A 23,330-nucleotide genomic window follows, 5' to 3' on the forward strand; every position below is an offset into this window, starting at 1 on the left:
AGCACACCTTCCTCCCGAATTTCCTCACGAATTCTAGCGCGAACTGCAGGTGACATGACACTGATACTTATTGGTCGAATATGAACTCTGTTTATTAAGGTTTTAACAATATTATGGAACGAATGGATGTGCCCGAGATAGCCATATGACTAAGTTCGCCACAATTCAAAAAATGTTAGTTAGACTAAGGTAAGTTGGGAGCGATTTTGATAGCACAGACTGATGTGCAAGTATTATTTCAAACGTCAAACTTATATGAAATTATTAAATTCGGTGCCAACATAGCTTGGTCCAACTTACCTTAACCTTGCACTATTAACTTACTTTAATAAATATTAAGGAATTGAAAAATGTTTTCTCTGGAATTTTTTAAATGGTTTTGGGATGTTAGAAATGAAACATTGGTATAGCGATAACCTATACAAGTTTATAACATATTTTTACAATGTAAACAAGTCATTTTTACTTATAACATATACTTGATATCACAATACTTTATAGTCTATTCAAACATAATTAATATATTAATTATACAATTTGGAATAAAATGGTTCTGATATAAAATAATAAACAGCGCCGGGTTATTCACAAGCTCACATCACTATTCCGTACATACAAATTTATAATAAATGGAATATATGGTCTACTGCTTAACTCAGCCGATTGATGATGGTGAGGTAAATCTGTACTGGTTCCATATTAAAGTCTGTTTAAATGTCACATTTTTATTTACATATTTCTTAGCATGGGCTGGTAAAAAACATTGTAATGCATGAAAGTTAATACGACATTGTAACCGTGTGCGTCTGTAACCGTCTTTAGCGGTAAAAGTGTTAAGTATCTTGTTACGTACCGTCTCCGTTAAGTGGTAGATCTATCTTATTTTATGTACCGATATGCATAACTATTTATTGTTTATCTAAGAGGGTTTGTGACTATTTTATAAGCGAAATTAATTTGGCTTAAATTTCACGGATACCTTTTATAGCTTTATGAAGGTTATTTTTACCGTAAGGGTTAACCGATATTGAAAGGCTGCGTTTGGCTGCTATTGATAACGAATGTCTATCAAATATGTCGTTTATTATTCAATTATTGATGCCAAATCATCATGACAAGTTACACAATTGCTAAAAAGCTGCACACGATACCCTCAAACTACGATACACTACATACACCTGGCTACAGTGGCTATCGCAAACGTACCACTATGAGAAGCGGGCATTTGATCGAAATCATTGGTATTTCTAATAAAAGGATTTCGGTAATAAAACAGCAATAGACTTAACTGCCCATTGGCTAGCCATCCACCATTCGTGAACCTTATCTCGGTGCAATGACCGGTCTGGCCTAGTGGGTAGTGACCCTGCCTGTGAAGCCGATGGTCCCGGGTTCGAATCCCGGTAAGGGCATTTATTTGTGCGATGAGCACAGATATTTGTTCCTGAGTCATGGGTGTTTTCTATATATTTAAGTATTTATATATTATATATATCGTTGTCTGAGTACCCATAACACAAGCCTTCTTGGGCTTACCGTGGGACTTAGTCAATCTGTGTAAGAATGTCCAATAATATTTATTTATTTATTCATTAATAAGAATCACGAATGGACAGTTACATGTGTCGACGATAAGACCTCTCACTCAGCTTTTTTATCCCGTTTCAACACCGGTCAACCTCATTGGGAAATCTTTTATAAAACAAATATATATATATATAAGGTGCATATAAGCTATATTCTGTTGGAGTATCTTTGGATCTATCTACGTTTTATATCCCTTTCAAAGTACGACAAATTTTACAGAATTTTCCTTTTTCATCATGACAGTGGCGACACGGCATAGGTTCCAAACATTGTAAGCATTTTAGGAAAATATCTAAATTATTGATTATCCGCTTTTTCAGTTTTGCAAAACCATTAAATTAATCACACACTAAAATATTCAACAAGTCCCTCGTGTAACTTTGGTTAAATTTTGTGAGTAATCCAATAAAGTAGTGAGTAATCAAATTATTTTTAAATACGAGTAGGTGCGTTTTGTATCGCACATGGATTTTAAAAATTAAATCACACTTTGGCCTAAATACATATTATTACATGGAGCAAATTATCTAGTGAAAATAATATTGAAATTACGCATAACTTACTTGCACGTGTTTTTACTTCAGTGTGAATCGGTGCAATGGTTTTATGTAAAAAAATAAAAAATATCTACGTCTATCAATATACGCATGACATTAATCGTTAAGATTGTTGTTACTTTCATCCAGCTATTTTTTTTAGTTTAACTTCACAGAACACCCGATAGAATCTTGTGAAATCTTTATAAATTAGATTTTACGAGTTCGTGGTAAGAATGAGTTAGTTTTTTACTTCGCAAAATCTCTAAGTAGTTGTTTGGTGTATTATTCGCAGTTTAAATGATGCACCATTACTGATGTTAATACGTTTTTTAAAACAGCTAGATCAAGTGATTTTGTTTTTTAATGTGAACACAAAAGACACATTTAAATAATCATTACATTAACCAAAAGAATAATATTAGCGTATAGATGCGTCGTTTCCTACGATAGTGTTTATCCAGGAGTCATAAAACTTTTTGACCAAAAACGGCTTTTAATATAGGCCATGTTACTATTTATAACTAAATGTTCAAAATAATGTTTAGTGTGTATTAGTAAGAGAAACGCATCGCTTGACTGCGACGTCATATATTATAAATATAATAATATATAAATATATTATAATATATATTATTATTTGTATTGTTTAGTATTTTGCTACAAAACAATACAAATATAACAAAGAAGGTTTAATGTTATTCAATGACGATGTTTTAAGTGTCTGTAGTTACTTACAGAATGATCCAGAGCAAAGATATAATTCGATTTTTTTTAATAATTCGTCACTAGGGTGCCGATTGTTACCAAAATTTCTGTGTACATGGCGATCGTGCTGCCAAACCTTTTATACTCTTCCGAGACGTGGTGCGTGTACCGTCATCACATCCGTACCTTAGACCGGTTCCACCTCAAATGCTTACGTAAGATCATGAACATCAGATGGTCTGACCGAGTGCGAAATACCGAAGTTCTGCGACGAGCCAAGGTCGGTGGAATAGAGGCTTACCTAATGCGTCGACAGCTTCGGTGGTGCGGTCACGTATCACGTATGGCGGAGGAGAGAGTAGCGAAGCGCATCTTTTTTTCTGAACTAGAGGAGGGTAAGCGGAAACCTGGCGGACAACTCCTCCGATACAAAGATGTTCAGAAACGAAACATGAAAAGATGCAACATCGAGCCCTCTCAGTGGGAAGGTTTGGCAGCACAGCGTCCTGAGTGGCGCAGGCTGGTGCAGGACAAAGTCCGCGATTTCGAGGAGCAACGCATAGTTGACCTCGATGCTAAACGCGACGAGCTGAAAGCACGCCAGCCTGCTTCCATTCATTACCATTATGTGGCTGGTGTTCTCACGTGCTCTCAATGTGCATGGGGGTTCGCCTCGAAGATCGGCTACATCAGCCATATTCGGGCGCACGAGCGCCGAGCTAACTGTAACAGTTAGCTCCTAGTTACTAGGAGTCGAAGTGGTCGCCATGGTCGAAATCGGCCGGAAAGGATCATCATCATCATCACGTTCTATAATGGTTCGAATGAGCCCTTATCGACATGCATGTTTAGGCTTCATTGAGAGGCTAAATACCAATTTCATTTAAATATATAACCTTGGGTTAAACTAATGTAAATACATACATATAATCACGCCTATTTCCCGAAGGGGTAGGCAGAGACCACGGATTTCCACGTGCTACGATCCTGACATACCTCTTTCGCTTCCTTCACTTTCATAACATTCCTCATACACGTTCGTTAGTTTAGGGTGCTCTTGACCTTCAGGATTTCCCCGATTTGATCAGAGAAAGTCTACCCCTTCCAACTCTCGCTTCTACTGACCTACCTAATAACTTATGTAAGAAGTTTAAAACATGATAACCGAGGTAATAATTTAATTGCAAGCCATTTAACGAATAGGAAATGCGAACCGGCAAATGTGTACTGAAATTACTAGTAATCTGGTAAATTAGTTAAATTACCATCGCGTTTCATGCAAACCATTATCCGTTTGAAAGACTAGTACGATGCAGTTTATACTATTATTATTTTTCAAATTAGTATTATTATCACGGAATAAAGCATTCCTCATTTGTCAACAGGGAATTGGACTGACAACAGTGACAACTTAAATTATTTAAATCCTGACCAGGAATATATGATCACGCGCCATGTTGCGGAATTTCATTGGAACTAATTTTTTCATATTATACTGAACTGTCACCCTATACATGCACAACAACAGCGCCCTCTTGACAATGATCATATATTACTGTTCAGGCTTTACCTACTTTATTCGAAATGTTAAATCGATGTGTCACCGTGTGTCAGTATGAAGTTTATATTAATGATCTGTGATGTCAATAATACCGTTCTTACTATTATGAGGTCAAAACCATTAGTACGTTGGTTTGGGGACAATAAAATTAAAAATGAGAAAGCTGCAACATGCATCGTTAGAAACCGCGAGTGCGAGTGAGACGGCCGGCTTTATCATTAACGACTCTGCAAGCACATTGATTTTGGTCCCACAATAGTGCAGATTTATATGACGCCTGGATCGTTGCTTCTATACGCCTTATTATTATTCTCATATAGTAAAGTCTAACCGACGCATGTTTTCCACGCCAGGCCGCCGCACGCCATGGCGCCGATGAAGTAAACGGCCAGAGCGGCCACGAGCGCCATGATCACGTACATTTTGATATTCTTCCAGAAGAGGTTGCGCTGTAACGTCCGCGCGGTGCCGTTGAAGGAAACAGACTGAAAAAGTTAACAACATGCATCTACCACCGTTTGAAAACATTTCAGAGATTTCAGACTAAGATTTATGGCAATTTCTTTCATGGTCTCAAATGATCCTGTCAAGCTGTCATCGAAAAGTTACATCTAAATGAAAGTAGAGTGTCGAATGTACTTAGGACTAAAAACGCTTTAAAATAGGTTAAATATTACTAAATAGCAGTTGAACAGACTATATAAAAAACAAGTAAGTTGCTATTTTGATCGTTAAGAATTGCGTTTAATTACTTGTATGATTAAATATTTTAAAATAATATTGTCTTCGGTTACCGCGATAGTTACTCATGAAATAAAACTATGAAAACGGATTATATCGCGTATATTGAATTTATAATACATCCCGACGTTTCGAACCCTTTACAGCGTTCGTGGTCAACGGATGACATAACCGCCGCGGGCCGCGATATAATCCGTTTTCATAGTTTTATTTTAAAATAATTAGATATAATGTGATGATTCGTTTTGTAAAAGAATAATTACATTTGTGGCCAAGTTATCAGCTTTGTTGATAAGCAGCTCTAACTTTTCGCCCCGAGTCGCCATGTTGTCTGAAAAAGAAACAAAACATTTATGTATTAATATCTTTCTATCTATATATTTGCTTTAGAATATCAGCTGTTTGTTTTCTGTGACGTTATGGTACGATAGTTTCGGTAACGGCCCGGCCCAGTCTTTGTCTCCCAGCAGTTTTATGATACTTTTTATATTGCTAATAACATACTAGAAGCTTATACAGATTATCCTGAAAATGACCAATTTCGATTTTTTTCTTTAATTCATTTATTCTAGCAAATACCTACATTTTGATGCATAATTTTCACATTTTTGGTCTGATTTTGATTTTGTTGGTATCAGTGTATGGCTTGAGACATCATCTTTAACGTTGTAGTACATTGCTTTAACGTCCGACTTTTGGTTTGGTTATAAAACTCAAATAATCTAATATTTTTTTACATCATTTTGATTTCTTTGTAAATTGCTCTTAAACTATTGTATATTTTGGTCCATAGTGTAGAAATGAAATATAGAATATTCAATTGGCTTTTATTTAATACCCCACACGTGTATGCGCAATGCATAGTTTCGGTGCAATATGCAATATAAGCACCGAGGCGGGAGTCATTTTGATGACGTCATTCCGCTGAAGTAGATGGCCGGCGTCGCTGTCTCCCGGCAGTTTTGGAGACCCAGTACCATGCCCAGCAACATACTAAAAGTTGAAAGCGGTTTCCGGATCTGAACTATATTCCCATAAGGCAGTGCACTACCAGGTCTGTCTCGTCCGAGGCTTTGTTCCGTGATCGCTAGTGCTATACTACTTTTTGGCATGGATATAGATATATAAATTAATCCTGCCAACAGAGATAAAAAAACGAGAAAAAATTGCGTACACCCCCTAAACGTAAAGTCAGATTAAATTAGTTTTCTATAGCTAGGTATAGGTATTATTGCTCCCACTCCCACCCACCCCCACCCTCACTCCCACTCCCAAAATGTCATCTAAACCAGGGACCGGACAACCCTTTCCGCGATAAAACCCTTTCAATGGGCGACACTTAAACACGGCTAACACATTGAAAGACTTTCCCTTTTGAACTGCAAGCCCATTCATACCCTTTGACCTTTGACTAGCCCTTACCGAAAAGCTAACCAAAAATAAGGCTAGCTCTTAATAAGGGTTACCCTTATCTTTAAGCGCTTTTTATAAAGAAAATACGTGCCTAGTCAAAGAACGCCGCCGTCGCCGCCGACGATCGCTCGGATTCGAAGTAATGTGTTAGCTAATGGTGGGTAACGAACAATGTAAACATTCAATTTCATGATTGACAGTTGAGGGTATAATTGAAAATCATTTAAGTTTAGTGATTAATTGCTTTTAATGTTTATGGATTATGATTGTACAAGTTTAGTTGAATATGTACTTTAATCTATTCAAATATTAGACTTAATTTGTATAAATACTTAGAAATATTTACAATAAAGTTAACATGCAAAGACTAATGCAAAATGTAGATCATTATAAAAATGTTTTATCTGGTTGGCAACATTGGTTGTCTTTGTTCAATTCATATCTATTCATTACTTACTGGTCGCTGAAAAAAATAGCTTCTAAGTGTTGCAGAATAAATCATCAAGTACTTAAAATATCAATTGTAGTGATTATTTACGATTCCTGTGGTTCCCGTAGTACGGTTTTCGTACAATTCAGAAGTGCGATACTGGAAAAGCAAACCTACGTCGCCTGGAACCGAGGTATTTGATCCCGAGTGAAGGTCAGTGATTTGAATTTTATATAATTGGTGATTTGTGCTTATTTTATGATCTGATCATTGTTGGTACCGCGTATAGTGAAGTGATAAACGCAAAATTCTTAAACTTTTCCCTTCGATTAACCGTTTACTTTCGAATGTTCATAATGAAACTGTTACGTAATGAACTCGTTGCACAGATAGATTTATGTGTGTTTACGTAGATACGTACGCTTCTACAAAGATACGTTGGTTCAAGTAACGATACGTGAGAACAATAGTAGTTAATTAGTGACAAAGCAAGTTTGGTTAATTACTTTAGTATATCATAATTAGATGATTTATGTAATGTATTGTATATTTCTTAATAAGTTGAGTAATGACTAGTTGATTACTTATCGTATGGTGAAGTACATTCAGAATTATTAACCATGGGATCAGATAGGGCTTCTAGATCACGTAAGCGTCGCTCTAAACATCACCGTCGCTATTCAAATTCCTCTGGCCGAAGCATATCGACGGCATCATCACGTAGTTCGACATATTCGCCGCCGCGTCGGCGACATAAGAAACAAAGAAAACATCGCCATCGCAAAAGTAAACAAAGGGATGCTCTGACGAACAAACCTGAAACTTATCGTAGTGTAGGGCCTAAAAGTTCTACACCGCCGTTACCTTCAAAAGGTAATCCTAGTAATGATCATCTGTCTGGGAATCTGTCTGCTAGTACCGCTGGAGCGAATCAAACTAGTACAAGTAGTATGTCAGTAGGAAATATTTTGCCGGGTCATGCTTACACTGCACACGTTAACGTAGTGCCTGAGTTTGACCCTAACGATGGTGCTCAGAATATCGAATGCTGGATTCACAAGGTCAGTGAGTGCGCTCAAATATATTCGTGGACAGACACTCAGACGTGTCATTATGCTCTACCTAAGCTGTCTGGTTTGGCAAAGCGTTGGTATCAAGGACTGCCATCCCTTTTATACACTTGGCCTCAGTGGGTTGAGAAGTTAAAACTAGCCTTTCCCTCAACTGAAAATTATGGCGATCTTTTGCAACGAATGCTTAATGTGCGTTGTAAAGTTGGACAACCACTAGACGTATACTATTACGAAAAAATGATATTGATAAATAAATGTGACGTAGCAGGCCGTAAGGCCGTAGGGTGTTTAGTTCACGGAATTGACGATAAGTTTGTTAGGATGAGTGCAAATTCGTGCCGTTTTGAGGAACCGGAACAATTATTCTCGTACTTACGCACGTTGTCTCAGAATGACAGTTATTTAATGTCACAAAAACGCAATAAACCTTGGAACAAAGATCCACGGCCTACTCAAAACGCCACGAATACAGCAACAAGTAACGAGCCAGTTAAACCAGAAATAGTTTGCTATAACTGTGGAGAGGTTGGTCACATTCGCACCAAATGTACAAAACCTATGAAGAAGTGTAGTGTTTGCCGCAGGGCGGGGCACGTGGCTACTGAGTGCCGTAATAGGACGACTTTAGGGTCATCAACCAATTCTAACAATAGCGGTTTGTTGCAACTGCCAGCTCCATCTGACAATAACGACGTAAGACGTATTGAAATAAATAACACTGAAACACCCGATGTTCAAACAGTAGAATCCGGAAGCGACAAGTACTATAAAGACGTTAAGCTTGAAGGCGTAGTTACGCCTGCTTTCATTGATTTCGGAAGTGCGCGCACTTTGATTAGGGAAAGTTACGCGAATGAAATATTTGGATCATGGCAACGCTCAAACAATTTGGCAAATTTAAGAGGTTTTGGTAATGGGATCGTGCGACCCCTAGGTATTGTCAACGGTACTCTAGTGGTAGATGAGGTAGATAATCCAGTCGATTTTATTGTCGTGCCTGACCACCACATGCCAAGCGAAATTATGATAGGCCGCACTTTTACAGAATTACCAAACATTGTGGTTATAAAAACTCCAAAAAATTTAACATTTTATAGAGCTCCAGGGGAGGGATGTGTTCTACCTAATACAAAATATACTCTAAATACAGCTGTTGATGTAACGGTTGCGGCGAGTTGTACCTCACCTATAGACGTGAGTACAACAACAAATTTTACTGGGTCCCTTTATATAGCTGCTTCATTTTGCAATTCACAGCAAAAAGATTACATAATTTTACCGGGATTGTATAGTTTTCGTGACAGTCACGGGTTCGTGATGATTTCAAATCTGGCTGCTGTGGAACTAAAGTTTGATAAAAATCAAGTATTAGCTAGAGGAAGTAGTTATGATGAAATTAATGAGCCAACAGTTAGGTTATTGTCAACCACAGATGAAATCGAGCAAGAATTACCAATAGAAGACGTCGTAATAGGGACGCAATTAAATGAAACTGAACGCGATGCATTCCATGCGCTTTTGTCGAAATACCGCGATTGTTTCGCATTAGACTTATCCGAATTAGGCAAAACTGATCTGGTCAAGATGGACATTAAACTTAAGGATGACAATCCTGTAGTTTATAATCCTTACCGTATGTCCCTCAAAGAAAAAGAGCAACTATCAATCATTATAGAAGATCTTCTTAAAAACGGAATTATCCGGGAAAGTTCATCATCTTATGCAAGTCCAGTGTTATTAGTTAGCAAGAAAAATGGACAAAAACGTTTATGTGTCGATTATCGGGCGTTGAACCGGAAAACACTTAAAGATAAATATCCACTGCCACGCATTGAGGATAAATTAGATTGTCTTGGTGGTAACAACTTCTTCACCAGCCTCGATTTAGCTAGCGGATATTACCAAGTACCAATGGCTGAGGGCAGTAAACACTTGACAGCGTTTGTCACCCCGGACGGCCTCTACGAGTTCAATAGAATGCCGTTCGGTTTGGCAAACGCTCCAAGTGTCTTCCAGCGCGCAATAAACTCGATGGTAAATGGTGTTGGGCAGAAACTGGTTCTTGCGTACATGGATGATCTTTTAGTACCGTCAAAATCTGTTAAAGAGGGTCTTGAAAAGCTTGAAAGGGTATTTAATATGCTTCGTAACGCTAAGCTAACGTTGAACTTAAAGAAATGCCGGTTTTTCCAAGAAAAAATAGAATATCTCGGCTATGAAATTTCTAAAGAGGGTGTTAGGCCGGGGTCATTCAAAATCGATGCCGTTAAAAAGTTTCCTACTCCAAAGAACGTACACGAGGTCCGCCAGTTTGTAGGATTAGCGAGTTACTTCCGTAAATTCGTTCGCAATTTCTCTGTAATAGCTAGACCTCTTACTGTTCTTACGAAAAAGAACGAGCCTTGGCGGTTCGAATCCGAACAATTAAAAGCGTTTAATCAATTGAAGGACATACTGGTCAGCAGACCCGTTTTGGCATTGTATGAACCGCATGCACGGTTAGAGGTTCACACGGATGCGAGCAAAATGGGACTTGGGGCCATTTTATTGCAGGATGCTGGTCGGGGACTCCAACCCATAGCATTTTATAGTAGGCAAACGTCGCCTGAGGAACAAAAATTCCACGCCTATGAGTTGGAGACCCTAGCAGTCATAACTGCTCTGAACCGATTTAGAGTTTATTTGTTGGGCTGCTCGTTTAAATTAGTAACGGATTGCCATGCAATTCGTAGTACCATGACTAAGAAAGACTTAGTCCCTAGAGTGGCGAGATGGTGGATGGCGATGCAAGAGTTTGATTTTGCTATAGAATATCGAGCGGGCACAAAGATGACTCATGTAGACGCCCTGAGTCGAAACGCTATTGCAGCAGATAATCCACCATGTCGCGATGATGATTGTCACGTCTTTCACATAGTTGGTGCAGAATCAAATGTCACAGTTGATGATAGGTGGCTACAAACTATTCAACAGGCTGATCCCGAATTACAAAGAATAGTACAAATTTTACAAGACCCTGAAACTAACACAACGGTAGATATTAAAAATAATTTTGTGTGTAAAAATGATAGGCTGTATCGTATGGTTAAAAAGGGTGAGGATGTGAGTTTGCTGTGGGTTGTTCCGAAATCAGTTAGATGGCAGATACTTAAAAGTCACCATGATGACGTTGGGCACTTTGGATATGAAAAGACTTATGAAAGAATTCGCAAGGTATATTGGTTCAAAAAGATGCGGCGGTTTGTCAAAAAATATTGTAATGCATGTTTACACTGCGCGTATAACAAAGTGCCCGGCGGCCCTAAAGAAGGCATGCTACATCCAATCCAAAAACCTGATAGACCGTTTCACACCTTACACGCAGATCATTGCGGTCCTTTCCCTGTGAGTAAACGTCGAAATGTATACATCCTAGCAATAATTGACGCATTTACCAAATTCATATATATAAAACCTGTCAAAAATTGTAAGACTAGCACCACCATAAATGTCTTTGAAGAATATTTCAGCATCTTTGCCGTACCGAGGCGTTTAATTACAGATAGGGGGACTAGTTTCACCAGTAACTCTTTTAAAAAATATATAAAAGATCAAGGGACTGTTCACATACTTAACGCGGTTGCTAGTCCTCGCGCAAATGGCCAGATTGAGCGCTACAATCGTTCCATTGTAGACGCACTTACAACAATGAATCATGGAAAACCTGATAATGAGTGGGACGTCTGTGTACCAAAAGTCCAATGGGGTCTTAACAATACCATCAATAAGGCCACTAATAAAACGCCGGCTCAACTATTATTTAGCTTAAGCCCCACAGGCAGTTCTGATGGGGTAATGAATGCGATAGTTTCCGAAGCTCAAGAGTATGAGAATCCTGATGTAATAAGGGCAGAGGCTAGTGAAAGGATGTGTATAGAACAAGAGAAACAAAAGGAGCGATTTGATAGTAAGAGAAAATGTCCACATAAATATAGTGTAGGTGACCTAGTGCGAATTGAAAGAGAAATAGGTAACCCAACTGGTCAAAGTAAGAAATTGCAACCTAAATGTAGCGGGCCTTATAAAATTACCAAAGTTATAGGTAATGATAGGTATGAGGTTGAAGACACGCCTATTACTAAAAAGGTAGGAAAACCAATATACAAATCAGTATTTGCGGTAGATAAGATACACCCTTGGTTGGTTTTTGAAAATGATCCCATGGAGAGTGATTCTGACCCAGAAAGTATTAAAGTGTGAAGTAAATTATCTTAATTGATTATCACTTGGAAAAGTAATTGTATAACATAAATGGATAAACAAATTAATGATTACTTTGAAGTTTGTGTTACTTAATGATTAGGTAATGTAAATGTACTGTGTTGAATTAAATCTAGCCCTTGGTGGCGATACTAGCCCTGGTGGCGTTACTAGCCCTTGGTGGCGTTACTAGCCCTTGGTGGCGTTACTAGCCCTGGTGGCGTTACTAGCCTTTGGTGGCGATACTAGCCCTGGTGGCGTTATAAGCCCTTGGTGGCGATACTAGCCCTGGTGGCGTTACTAGCCCTTGGTGGCGTCACTAGCCCTGATGGCGTTGTTAGCCCGGAGTGGCGTCAATAGGTAAGGACAAGGTGTTTTATAATGAAAGTAAGTGCAGTGTGATTATCAGTTATCATTGATTTAAATTGATTGATTTGAAGTGCATAATGTTAATTATCTAGTAAATATTTATGATGAGATTGCTTAAGGATTGTATATGTTAAGAGATTAATATTTATTTATGATAACAATTGGTATGTATTGTTTTATGTATTCATAAATAATTAGTAACACGTACACGCGAGGACGCTTACGGTGTCAGAAAAGGCCGAATGTTAGCTAATGGTGGGTAACGAACAATGTAAACATTCAATTTCATGATTGACAGTTGAGGGTATAATTGAAAATCATTTAAGTTTAGTGATTAATTGCTTTTAATGTTTATGGATTATGATTGTACAAGTTTAGTTGAATATGTACTTTAATCTATTTAAATATTAGACTTAATTTGTATAAATACTTAGAAATATTTACAATAAAGTTAACATGCAAAGACTAATGCAAAATGTAGATCATTATAAAAATGTTTTATCTGGTTGGCAACATTGGTTGTCTTTGTTCAATTCATATCTATTCATTACTTACTGGTCGCTGAAAAAAATAGCTTCTAAGTGTTGCAGAATAAATCATCAAGTACTTAAAATATCAATTGTAGTGATTATTTACGATTCCTGTGGTTCCCGTAGTACGGTTTTCGTACAAATGTGTGCTTTATGAACAAGGTAGACGACTTAAATTAGCACGCTTATATGCTAAAAGGGAAGCCCTTTATAAGGCTAACCCTTATAAGCAATATGCAAGGTGTTGGTGAGCGGATGATAAGGGTTTTGTAAGGGTATTTGGGCTACCGATTACTCAAATGTGGTAGCTTTATATAAGGGTTTTTAAAACCAAAACAAAGGGTTTCGTCTGGCAAAGGGTATGGTGAGTTAAGCCTTATGCAATACCCTTATAAAACCCCGATAAGGGATAGCGGGCCGGTCCCTGATCTAAACACACAAAATTTCATCTAAATCGGTTTCAGCAAATCAAATTTGACAAACCGATAGCAGCGCCACCGGGTCCAATTGGTTTTTCAAACTATCCATGTATACTAAAACCTTCTCCAGAATGTAACGGTATTGAAATCGGTTCAGCCAAACGCGAGATAATCGCGGACAAAAAGACATACATTCATACAAACAAACATACAATCATTTTTAGGGTTCAACCTCAAAAGGAAAAAACGGAACCCTTATAGGATCACTCGTGCGTCTGTCTGTCTGTCTGTCCGTCTGTCACAGCCTATTTTCTCCGAAACTACTGGACCAATTAAGTTGAAATTTGGTATACATATGTAAGTTTGTGAGCTAAAGATGGACATGTAATGTAAACAAATAAAATTTAAACATGGGGACCACTTTTGGGGGGTAAATTATATGATTAAAAAATAAAGTTTTTCAAACTATATTGTCTTATATATCAAATGAAAGAGCTCATTGTGAGAAACTCAAATATATTTTTTTTATAATTTTAGGATAACCCCCCCCCCCCCCCCCTTTATCTCCGAAACTACTGGGTCTAGAAAAAAATACACAAAATAGTTCTTTACCTATAGATCATAGGAAAACTTATTAGAAATCTGTAGTCAAGCGTTAGTCGGACTTAATAACTTAGTTTTTGATCCGACCCCTACGGGTTTTTTAAAGACATTTCACATAAAAAATACATTGTTTAAATTATGTAATGTACGGAACCCTTGGAACGCGAGTCCGACTCGCACTTGGCCGGTTTTTTTTGAGGTTGGTATAAAATGAACCTCTTTTACACATGAGCAACCAATAAGGACAGATAATGGTTAATTTACAATTTACCAATTCGCCCGTGTTTGGCGCCATAAAATTTTAAGAGTTGGCCGAGTCAGGCCAAAGGTATGGGGGCTGATTTGTCAATAAAATCCATCGTAGTATACATGATTGACGGCTCCACCATAGTTGTCCAAAAACATTACTATATTACAAGGAAAATTCTAATGGGGTAATGACTGTAATTCGATTCCCAGGAAGACTTCAACCATGAACAAACACAATACCTAGTTGATAACATACCTAAATTATCTCTAACTAAGTACCTGTTAGAAAATAATGATGAATCAAAGTCATACACCAGTGCCATCCTAAGTCAAAAAGACGTATGTCATTATGTTACTCATATGGAAATAAGGCCTTCAAAGAACAAGGTTAGAAGTCTAATATGATTGGCCTATAATCATACTAAACTCAGCTATCAGTTTATACTATCTACAACTACATGAATTACTTCTGGCCTTGTCAGCAAGCATTGGTATAATAATGCCTGCATAGATTTCACTTAAGGTTTGTTAACACATTATATGTACGTACTATAGATTAGAGACAATGGCTAACTAAGTTATGTGTAACAACTTGAATGTAAAATTCTTATTTAAACTGTCACGATTTTTACACATCATTATTTACTACAACGGGCCTTAATTGCATCATCTTTAAAATGACCTCCTAGAAAGTCTTTCTTTGAGACAACTGGGACAATGCCACCCTCGAAACGTCGGAGCTAATTTGAAAGCTTAGGTATACGCGATTAAGTCTAGTTTCAGTAAATAATAACATGAATGTAACTATGCTACTTTAAAAATGCTAGGAAGCCTATTTGGTCTGATGACATTTCATGCCACACACACATGACACACATACAGTACACACTTCATCTAATAGATATCTATATCAGAACAATAATAATATAGATTGCATAGTTTATGTGCAACAGCTTAAAAAATAAGCAGTCACATGTCATTGAGAAACATAGTTGCATCTTGTGCCTATCCTTTAAGACAGACAAAGTTATAATAATTTATAAGTATGTCAACAGACTAAATATTTATTAAATATAACAAAAGTAATTCAAATCAGCCAGTACTATGTTGTAAACAAATACTCATTAGTAACCCGGAAGGCTTGTCATTTAAAGATCTACATTAAAATGCCATTGATAAGGTAATTTACTAAATTCATTGTATATTGAACAGTAAATGCTAGAACCTCATTAGTGTAACAACAGCAAGGAACATTTCCATACATATCACTTGTTAAAACATACAATGCTGTTGAAATAAATAACAAAGATAAAGGTTTGATAAGCTGTTTGCATGTATATAAATTAGCTATTGGAACCAGAAACCAATCATTGAATGTTCATTGAATGTACATTGTAAAATCAACTTGGAAATTGTTTTGTCCTAATTATTATTATGTGGGAAGATCTTATTTAAAGCTTCAATAATGTCTCCAACTCTCCACAATTTCATACGCAGAACTAAGTGGCGAGTCTGGTCATAAAGCAACCGCTTTCACTCTTGGTCGGTCTTAACAAGGGTAAAGGAGATAGCATTATGAATATTTATGATCTCAGTTGCCTGTTAGTTTATCGGCAAGTATAGCTCTAAATAAACTTTTACTGCTGGCTACTACTAGTTTCCTAGACTAGACCATTATTACTCTCTAATGAGCTCAAGTAGGTAACACTTAACGAGAAAAAGCGTAAACAAATCGGTCACCAGTTAATTTGACAAACGATTTTTTTTCATTTGGGGCTCCATCAAATATTTTGCTTTCCAAAAGGGTTCCATCAACAAAAAAAATGAGAACTAATAACTTTTTTGGCAAAGAAATACTTACCTATATTTTTAACCATAATGTTTTTCAGTTCATCCAGTTCTCCATATATTGTAGATATAATGTTGAGGTCCCCAGACTCTGTGTAGTGTTTCATTTCAGCAGCCAGGACTCTGGCAAACTCGCCATTCATAGCATAAGGGATAGCAGTCTGGGCCGTTTCAGCAAAAGCTGCAGTAAACCTTCGTTTGATCTCATTGAGGAAGAGGAATGCTCTCGAACGTTGGAATTTCTGTAATACATATTTACACATACAAATTCAGTTCTATCATGGTAAGAATAAAGCATTAAAAAAAGTATTTATATTACTTACATCATCAGTGATGCAGAAGTACACCAGTTTGTTTTCAGCAATATAATGAAATAAATAATTCCCATGTGAGTACGTTAATTTATCATCGTGGGGCGGAATTTTCGACAGTATTTGTTCCGTGACTTCCGTGAAATTCCCTGCACACGAGGCAAATTTGGCCAAAACAACTGTGCCTCGGGCTACCACACTAAATAAAATAGGCATTGTGATGCGAAGATGAATCACAATAATCGGATATCACAAATAACAATAGTTGATTAAAACTAAGAGCACTATGGAACTAGTGGAGGATCAATCTTAGAACAGCACTTGCAGCTATCTACGTAAATGCGAACGTCGCTACTAATTGAATTTATGTTTATTTTTACAAAAGACAGGAAAACAAAATAAATAATCAGTCCACAAAGACGTACGTATTAGTAAATGTTTTTTTACTACTTTGGTTTCGTACTTTGTCAGCCCACAGATAATTTAAGGTTAATAAACTGTCACTCTCCTGTCACTGTGACTGTTTAGGGCCTCTACACACTTATTCATTCACTAGTGGTTTGTGATAGGTCCTTTCGCTGAATACTACACAATTAAATGGTGCAGCACAATACGGCAAATTTAATTTAATTAACAATATTTTATTACGTGAGAATACGAGTCACATGAACGTCGTCAGTCGAGTATGTAATGTAGTTTATAAAACAACTGATCATAGTCTGCTTACAAAATACACATATGTTCCAAAATGGCTGTCACATATGGACAGACAGACGGAAGGCCGGACGGACAGACGGACTAAACAAAACTGTAAGGATTCCGGTTATGCCATTTTGGCTACTGAAGGCCGAATGCCCGGAGCGTATGACATGTACACGCTACCCGCAACGTCTCCAAGTATCTTCATGGCGGACGGTTTGGCCGAAGGTCGAGCTCCGCGAAGATATTAAGGTCAGAAGTGACCAAGAGAGGCGCGCTTCTGTAGTGTTCAAACACAAAACTTTAGTACCTACAAGTGTATCATGGAGTAACTTATACTAGAGCGGTACTGTCATAATAAATTTTGTAACCCCAGTTAATTCACTGCCATCTGTCGACACACTTTAAAACTAAAAATAAATATTTTTAAAAATACGATAAAATGTATTTAGATATGGATAAATGTTTTTTTTTATATTTGCATTAATTATTTTTATGATTTTGACCCATGTTCTTTCACTGATATGCGTAAAAATTGTTAAATAACAAACGAAACCGTCAACGCCATCTATACGACAGTTGGCCAAAGCTAGTAGCGCCCTCTGAACGAGAATCAAATTTTCTTGATTTTCGAGGCACGTTTTTTCCTTAGACTGTATCCATCTATTACGGAGTTATATCTATCTTTGGTATCATGGAGTAACTTATTTATATCTATCTTTGAGTGTATGTATGCATGGTTTCTGCAACTTCCACAAACACCTACTTGCGAAGTGCTCGCCATCGGCCTTCGCGTTCAGACAATTTAACTGCTAATCAAGTTCGATAAAATAATTTTTGTATCAATACAGTTTTGTTTTTTTTCTAATAGGCTACACTTATTTAGGCTTTGTTCGCGAGGTTCTACAGCTCACAGAACCTCCCTTGTGCTTAAAGTTCATGATCTTCCTCGCGTTATCCCGGCATTTTTAGCCACGCCACGGCTAATGGGAGCCTGCGGTCCGCTTGGCAACTAATATCAAGGCACAAATTTTTACGAAAGCGACTGCCATTATTAGGATTAGTCCCGTTTCCTCGCGATGTTTTCTTTTCCGGAAAAGCGACTGTTAAGACCTATCTTAACAAGGTACAATAAGTAGGTATTAGTCCATACAAATAACAACAAACACCTACTTACCTAATCTAGATAGATTAAGTCTCTCAATTCTATGATATAATAATTAAACTAATTAAGGTGACATCTACCGAAACTCTTGTGTACTTGCAGAAGTTCTCTATAAGCTTAGTTTAGCTATGTCATTATATGTAATCGTTCATAACCAATCTGTAGTGTCATAGTGTGGCACTGCACTTAGCTATATAAGCTTCAACATGTATCTAGATACGATCACTTTTTCCAACCAGCCTACTGTTAACATTAAGCCGGGCCGGAGTTTGAACCCGCGACCTCCGGATTGAAAGTCGCACGCTCTTACCGCTAGGCCACCAGCGCTTGTGTTTGAAGCATTGAAGTATGGTTTTGAAAAGTTTACGACAAGAAACAGTGCCAATATAGAGGGCGCTATTTGGCTGGTTTACGTGAACCTGGTTCAAATATGTACTTCGAAAACTTTTTTTTTATTGTTGTTTTTGTATTAGCATTCCGATCACTGCTACCACACAAAATTTCACGATTCTAGGACTTCAGGAACCAATGTTTTCAGGTTTAGAGGTATTTTTAGGTACCCCCATTTTCAATTCTATCTTTATTTGCAACCAAGTAGATACAGTTTACACAAATACACGTGCAACTTAATGCTAGGTACATAACTACTATGACCCGGTAAGGGCTTAGCAAAGTATTAGGGTTATTAAAATATTCCTTATCTAGATTTATTTGGCTTTCATTCATTCTTTTTTCCAATTGGTACATAATTCATTAGTATTTTAGGTACTTATAATAAAATTTTCATTAAAAACAAAATACCAATAAAAAAATTAAAAATTGAAAGCTATGTACCAAAAACTACTATTATGATTTTAAGGGGTTGCAGGGCGAAAGTTACAGATTTCTCATCACCATATGTGTCTGCATACAAACTCATCCCTACATGCCAAATATCAACCTTCTAAGACTTCAGGAAGTAGTCTGTATTTTCTATGACGCGAATTTCATGTGTTTCGGACAGTGAAAATTAAGGTATTATAAAATTTTAAGTATAATAGGTAGCTTAATAAAACTTGGTGTTTTTGATAAGTCTACTGAGTACATGGTATACAAAAAATTACAGCTCTCTAGCATTGTCCAAGACGAAGCTACGAGGGTTCTAAAATACGGCGAAACGTGCCGAGAAAAGATATGCACTGCCTTCTGCCCTTTGTCTCGTCTTGGCGGGGGCACGGCCGTGCCCCCAGATACTGGTACTATGGATGGTATAGAAAGGATGCCAATCTCTTATGGCAGACTTAAAACTCAAACTCAAACATATTTATTGCTCGAAGTATTACAAATTACAAGAATACAGACCCTGTAAGGGCACAGCAATTTATTTTATACATACTTATACAATTAATCTTATTAATGTTTCAAAAGTGACCGCTTTCAGCTTTAAATAATAGTTCCTAATCTCTCTGGTGGCGCTAGTTAGGCTCTGGAACATGAGTATAACATCAACCATATAATATATAAGGCAACAAATAACCCGACCAAATTACGTAGGTTGATTTTGGCAGTATTTCGGTGTATGGTGGCGCCGCCTAGTTACTGTTTTTTGATGGACACTTTTTATACATAGAGATTTGGCTCATTTATATAGTCTACATGACTGGTACGCATCCTCATCGCACCAATTTCCCTCGTAAGCTGCCAGTGGAATATGTCAATGTCAAACTAGACGGCAATGTAGCCAGTGGATGAAATAACAAAAATGCTTTAAAGACGCAGATTTTCATGCAAAAAAGTGGATTATATTACCTCAGGCCCTTTATCTACCTCAAAAAAGGCGGAGCCACATTAATTTAAATTAAATCTTAAAGCATTCCATCAAAAATTCGTTAAAAAACATGGAAATATGGGACACTTGGCAACACTGGCGCACGTGTACGGCAGTGCACCGTTTTGACGGTTCGGTGCGATAGTGTGGAAGATGTAGAAGAAGTCAACGCCAGTACGAGCTATTCCTAGAACCGCTCCAAGATCGCGGTGCCGTGTGGTAGTGTATGTTACGGCTTTAAAGCGCCCATTCACACTCCTACATGGTAGTATTGGTTGTGGTAGTCCGCCTCGCCGTCCGCCTCAGTATGTAGCACAAACTATAGCTGGTCAAGCAAATCTTGTCAGTAGAAAAAGGCGGCAAATTAAAAAAATTAGGCGCGAAAGGATAACGTCCCATAGAAAATTTTAATTTCGCGACTTTTTCTACAAACAAGATTTGCTTGACCAACTATATATAGATACTACACATCTCACAGTCGCACATCTATATAAAATAAATAAAGTACAAGGTCTATAGGGCCCTCCACACTCATGCGCGAATCACGGCGCGAAGCCGCGATTCACGCATGAGTGTGGAGGGCCCTTATGATATGAATGAATGACATGACATTTTATTTCGGTGTATGATGGCGCCGCCTAATTACTGTTTTTTGATACACACTTTTCCTATATAGAGATATAGAGATTTAGCTCCTTTATATAATCTCCATGACTGCAAGCAAAGTTGTATGTATAGTAATATGTATGTGATTGCAAGGCATGTGAAGAGTTAGCTAGGACTATAATTATATATCTTGTTATTGAGATAAATAACCATTTACTTATGTCAAATAATAAAAATAAACTTTTTCTATATTTTTAATCAAAATAGTCATCAATATCTATATCAGGATTTAAAATATCATCTCCAAATGGAGACAAATCTATTTGGTCAAGTATAAGATTTTCACACATTTCTTCTAAATCTGTCTCCCCTATTAAAATTGCTCCTTGAAGTCTACCATTTTGAAGCACAAATTTTACATATTCAAGGCAAGGAGTTGTTCTTAACAGAATTTCATAATCAGTCCCCAATCCTTGTCCGTTATATTTTCCAAGTAACACCATCCTGTACCCAAAAAGAGTTGTACAATGTGTGAACAACTCAAAACAAAAATCTTGTAACACTTCTTGGTTTGTAGTGCGGGCATGCATTGACTTAGCAGCCATTGCTGCCATCTGTCTTGCTTGGGTCCAGAGTCTGAGCTGAAACCAGTGTGGGGCATGTCTCCATGCAGCATAAGCTACATCGCCAGCTGCAAATATATCTCTAACGGATGTTTCTTGATACTCATTAACGGCTAATCCACCATCAGATCCCTTCTCGGGTTCCTGGTCCCATGAAAAGTTAACAGCAGGCTCCACCCCTGTTGCTGAGATAACAAAGTCACAAAACACTGTTCTGCCATTAGTCACCTTAACTTGTAGTGGGTATTCTTTGTCATCAATTTCATTAACAGATTCAATTTCAGCTTTATAAATTATTTCTAATTCTTGCTCCCCAGCTTCATTTCTTATACCCTCAAGTTTCCTAAACCAATCTGGTCCAAGAGCAGCCGATTTTAGGTCTTTATTCAAAGCAACAACAGTGTCTTCCTCGGAGAACACATGCCTCCTTGATATAATATATTTAGGTGGATCACCTTCAGAGGTTTTGCTCCGGAAAGTGTTTTGGAAAAATTCAGCAGCACCTGGATCTATGAATGTGGAAGATATGTAGTCATCTCTTATCACCCAAACTTTTTGGATTCCTCTAGTGGCATGGACAATTTCTGATGCAATGCCTCCATTACCAACAATAACCATTTTTCGACCAGTTTTCAGTTTCTCTTGGAACTCTTGAACAGACTCAGTGTCTCTGATTCCCAGCACTCTTTTAGATTTACTCGAGTCTGAGATGAGCTTCGGTATGCCGCCTGTGCAAATACATATTACATCATACTTAATAACTACTTCTTTTGATGTTGTCACTAATTTATTTTTCGTGTCTACACATTGTAATGAATCATAAACTATATTCAAGTTTGGGTGTATTCTTTGCAGCGAACTTGCTTCAGTTTCGTTTACATCAAACTTAACCACAGTCTTCGCGAAAAAACTGACGTTGCTTACATTTTTGACCAGTGAAGATGCTGTGATCATCACCAAAGTTTCCTCGGGATGCAGTATAGCCAAAGTCTCTATACATGTTACGCCAGCAATACCACCACCTATTACCAAATAAGTCGTATTTAAATCTATTTGTTTAGCAGCCATAACATTGTTTCATTATATTTCTACAAAAGTATAACCAGGCGGTAACCAACAAGTGCAACAAGAAGTCAACAACTTCAACTGCAATCAAAGATAACTACGTTTTACTTTGGTTTTACTGCAATGAAATGAACTGCAAAGTGCAACTGCACTTGACAGTTGACAATGACATTGACAAAATCATTTTTTTTTCGTCCATCTGGACAGGCTAAAGCAAAGAGTAGTATAATATATAGGGCTAAAGCTCTAAAGGGCTCTCCTAGTGAGTATTATATTCTTTGCCCTCCACACTCGTGCGCGAATCGCGGCGCGAAGCCGTGAACGCGAGTGTGGGGTCGATTTAGCTGATTAGTGAACTAAACTCGTGCTAAACTCCACACTCGCGTTCGCGGCCTTGCGCCGCGATTCGCGCACGAGTGTGGAGGGTCCTACAGGCCCTCAACACTCGTGCGCAAATTGCGGCGCGAATCGCGCCGCGAAGCCGCTAACGCGAGTGTGGAGTCTGGTTCGCTAATCAGCGAAATCGACTCCACACTCGGGTTCGCGGCTTCGCGCCGCGTAGTCTGGAGCGAGCTTAACGCGGTTAATTTAACGCGCGCCAGTCATAACCTAAATGAGTTGTCTAAAGAATTTGATGTATAATCAACTGTAGAATTCCTAGCGTGAGACGTAATTTAGTGCAGAGATATTTTGAGTCTTTTAAGTGAGCGTGTTGTCGCCTTCTTGAATGCCTATTACTAACTTATGT

At 37.7% G+C, this 23,330-nt stretch overlaps 2 protein-coding genes across 2 annotated transcripts; both read right to left on the minus strand.

The window, feature by feature from the left end:
• Positions 1 to 413: 413 nt before the first annotated feature.
• On the minus strand, positions 414 to 17,039 carry LOC134741449 (vesicle-associated membrane protein 7). Its single transcript, XM_063674229.1, has 4 exons — positions 16,630 to 17,039; positions 16,320 to 16,548; positions 5,397 to 5,464; positions 414 to 4,877 (listed from the first exon to the last, which is right to left on the minus strand). The coding sequence occupies exons 1-4, from the start codon at positions 16,831 to 16,833 to the stop codon at positions 4,719 to 4,721; spliced, it is 660 nt and encodes a 219-aa protein (XP_063530299.1). The 5' UTR covers positions 16,834 to 17,039; the 3' UTR covers positions 414 to 4,718.
• Positions 17,040 to 21,135: 4,096 nt separating this feature from the next.
• On the minus strand, positions 21,136 to 22,696 carry LOC134741676 (pyridine nucleotide-disulfide oxidoreductase domain-containing protein 1). Its single transcript, XM_063674547.1, has one exon. The coding sequence runs from the start codon at positions 22,583 to 22,585 to the stop codon at positions 21,149 to 21,151; it is 1,437 nt and encodes a 478-aa protein (XP_063530617.1). The 5' UTR covers positions 22,586 to 22,696; the 3' UTR covers positions 21,136 to 21,148.
• Between the last annotated feature and the right edge of the window lie 634 nt (positions 22,697 to 23,330).

Source organism: Cydia strobilella, chromosome 5, assembly GCF_947568885.1.
Source record: "Cydia strobilella chromosome 5, ilCydStro3.1, whole genome shotgun sequence".
In the NCBI taxonomy this organism is placed as follows: domain Eukaryota; kingdom Metazoa; phylum Arthropoda; class Insecta; order Lepidoptera; family Tortricidae; genus Cydia; species Cydia strobilella.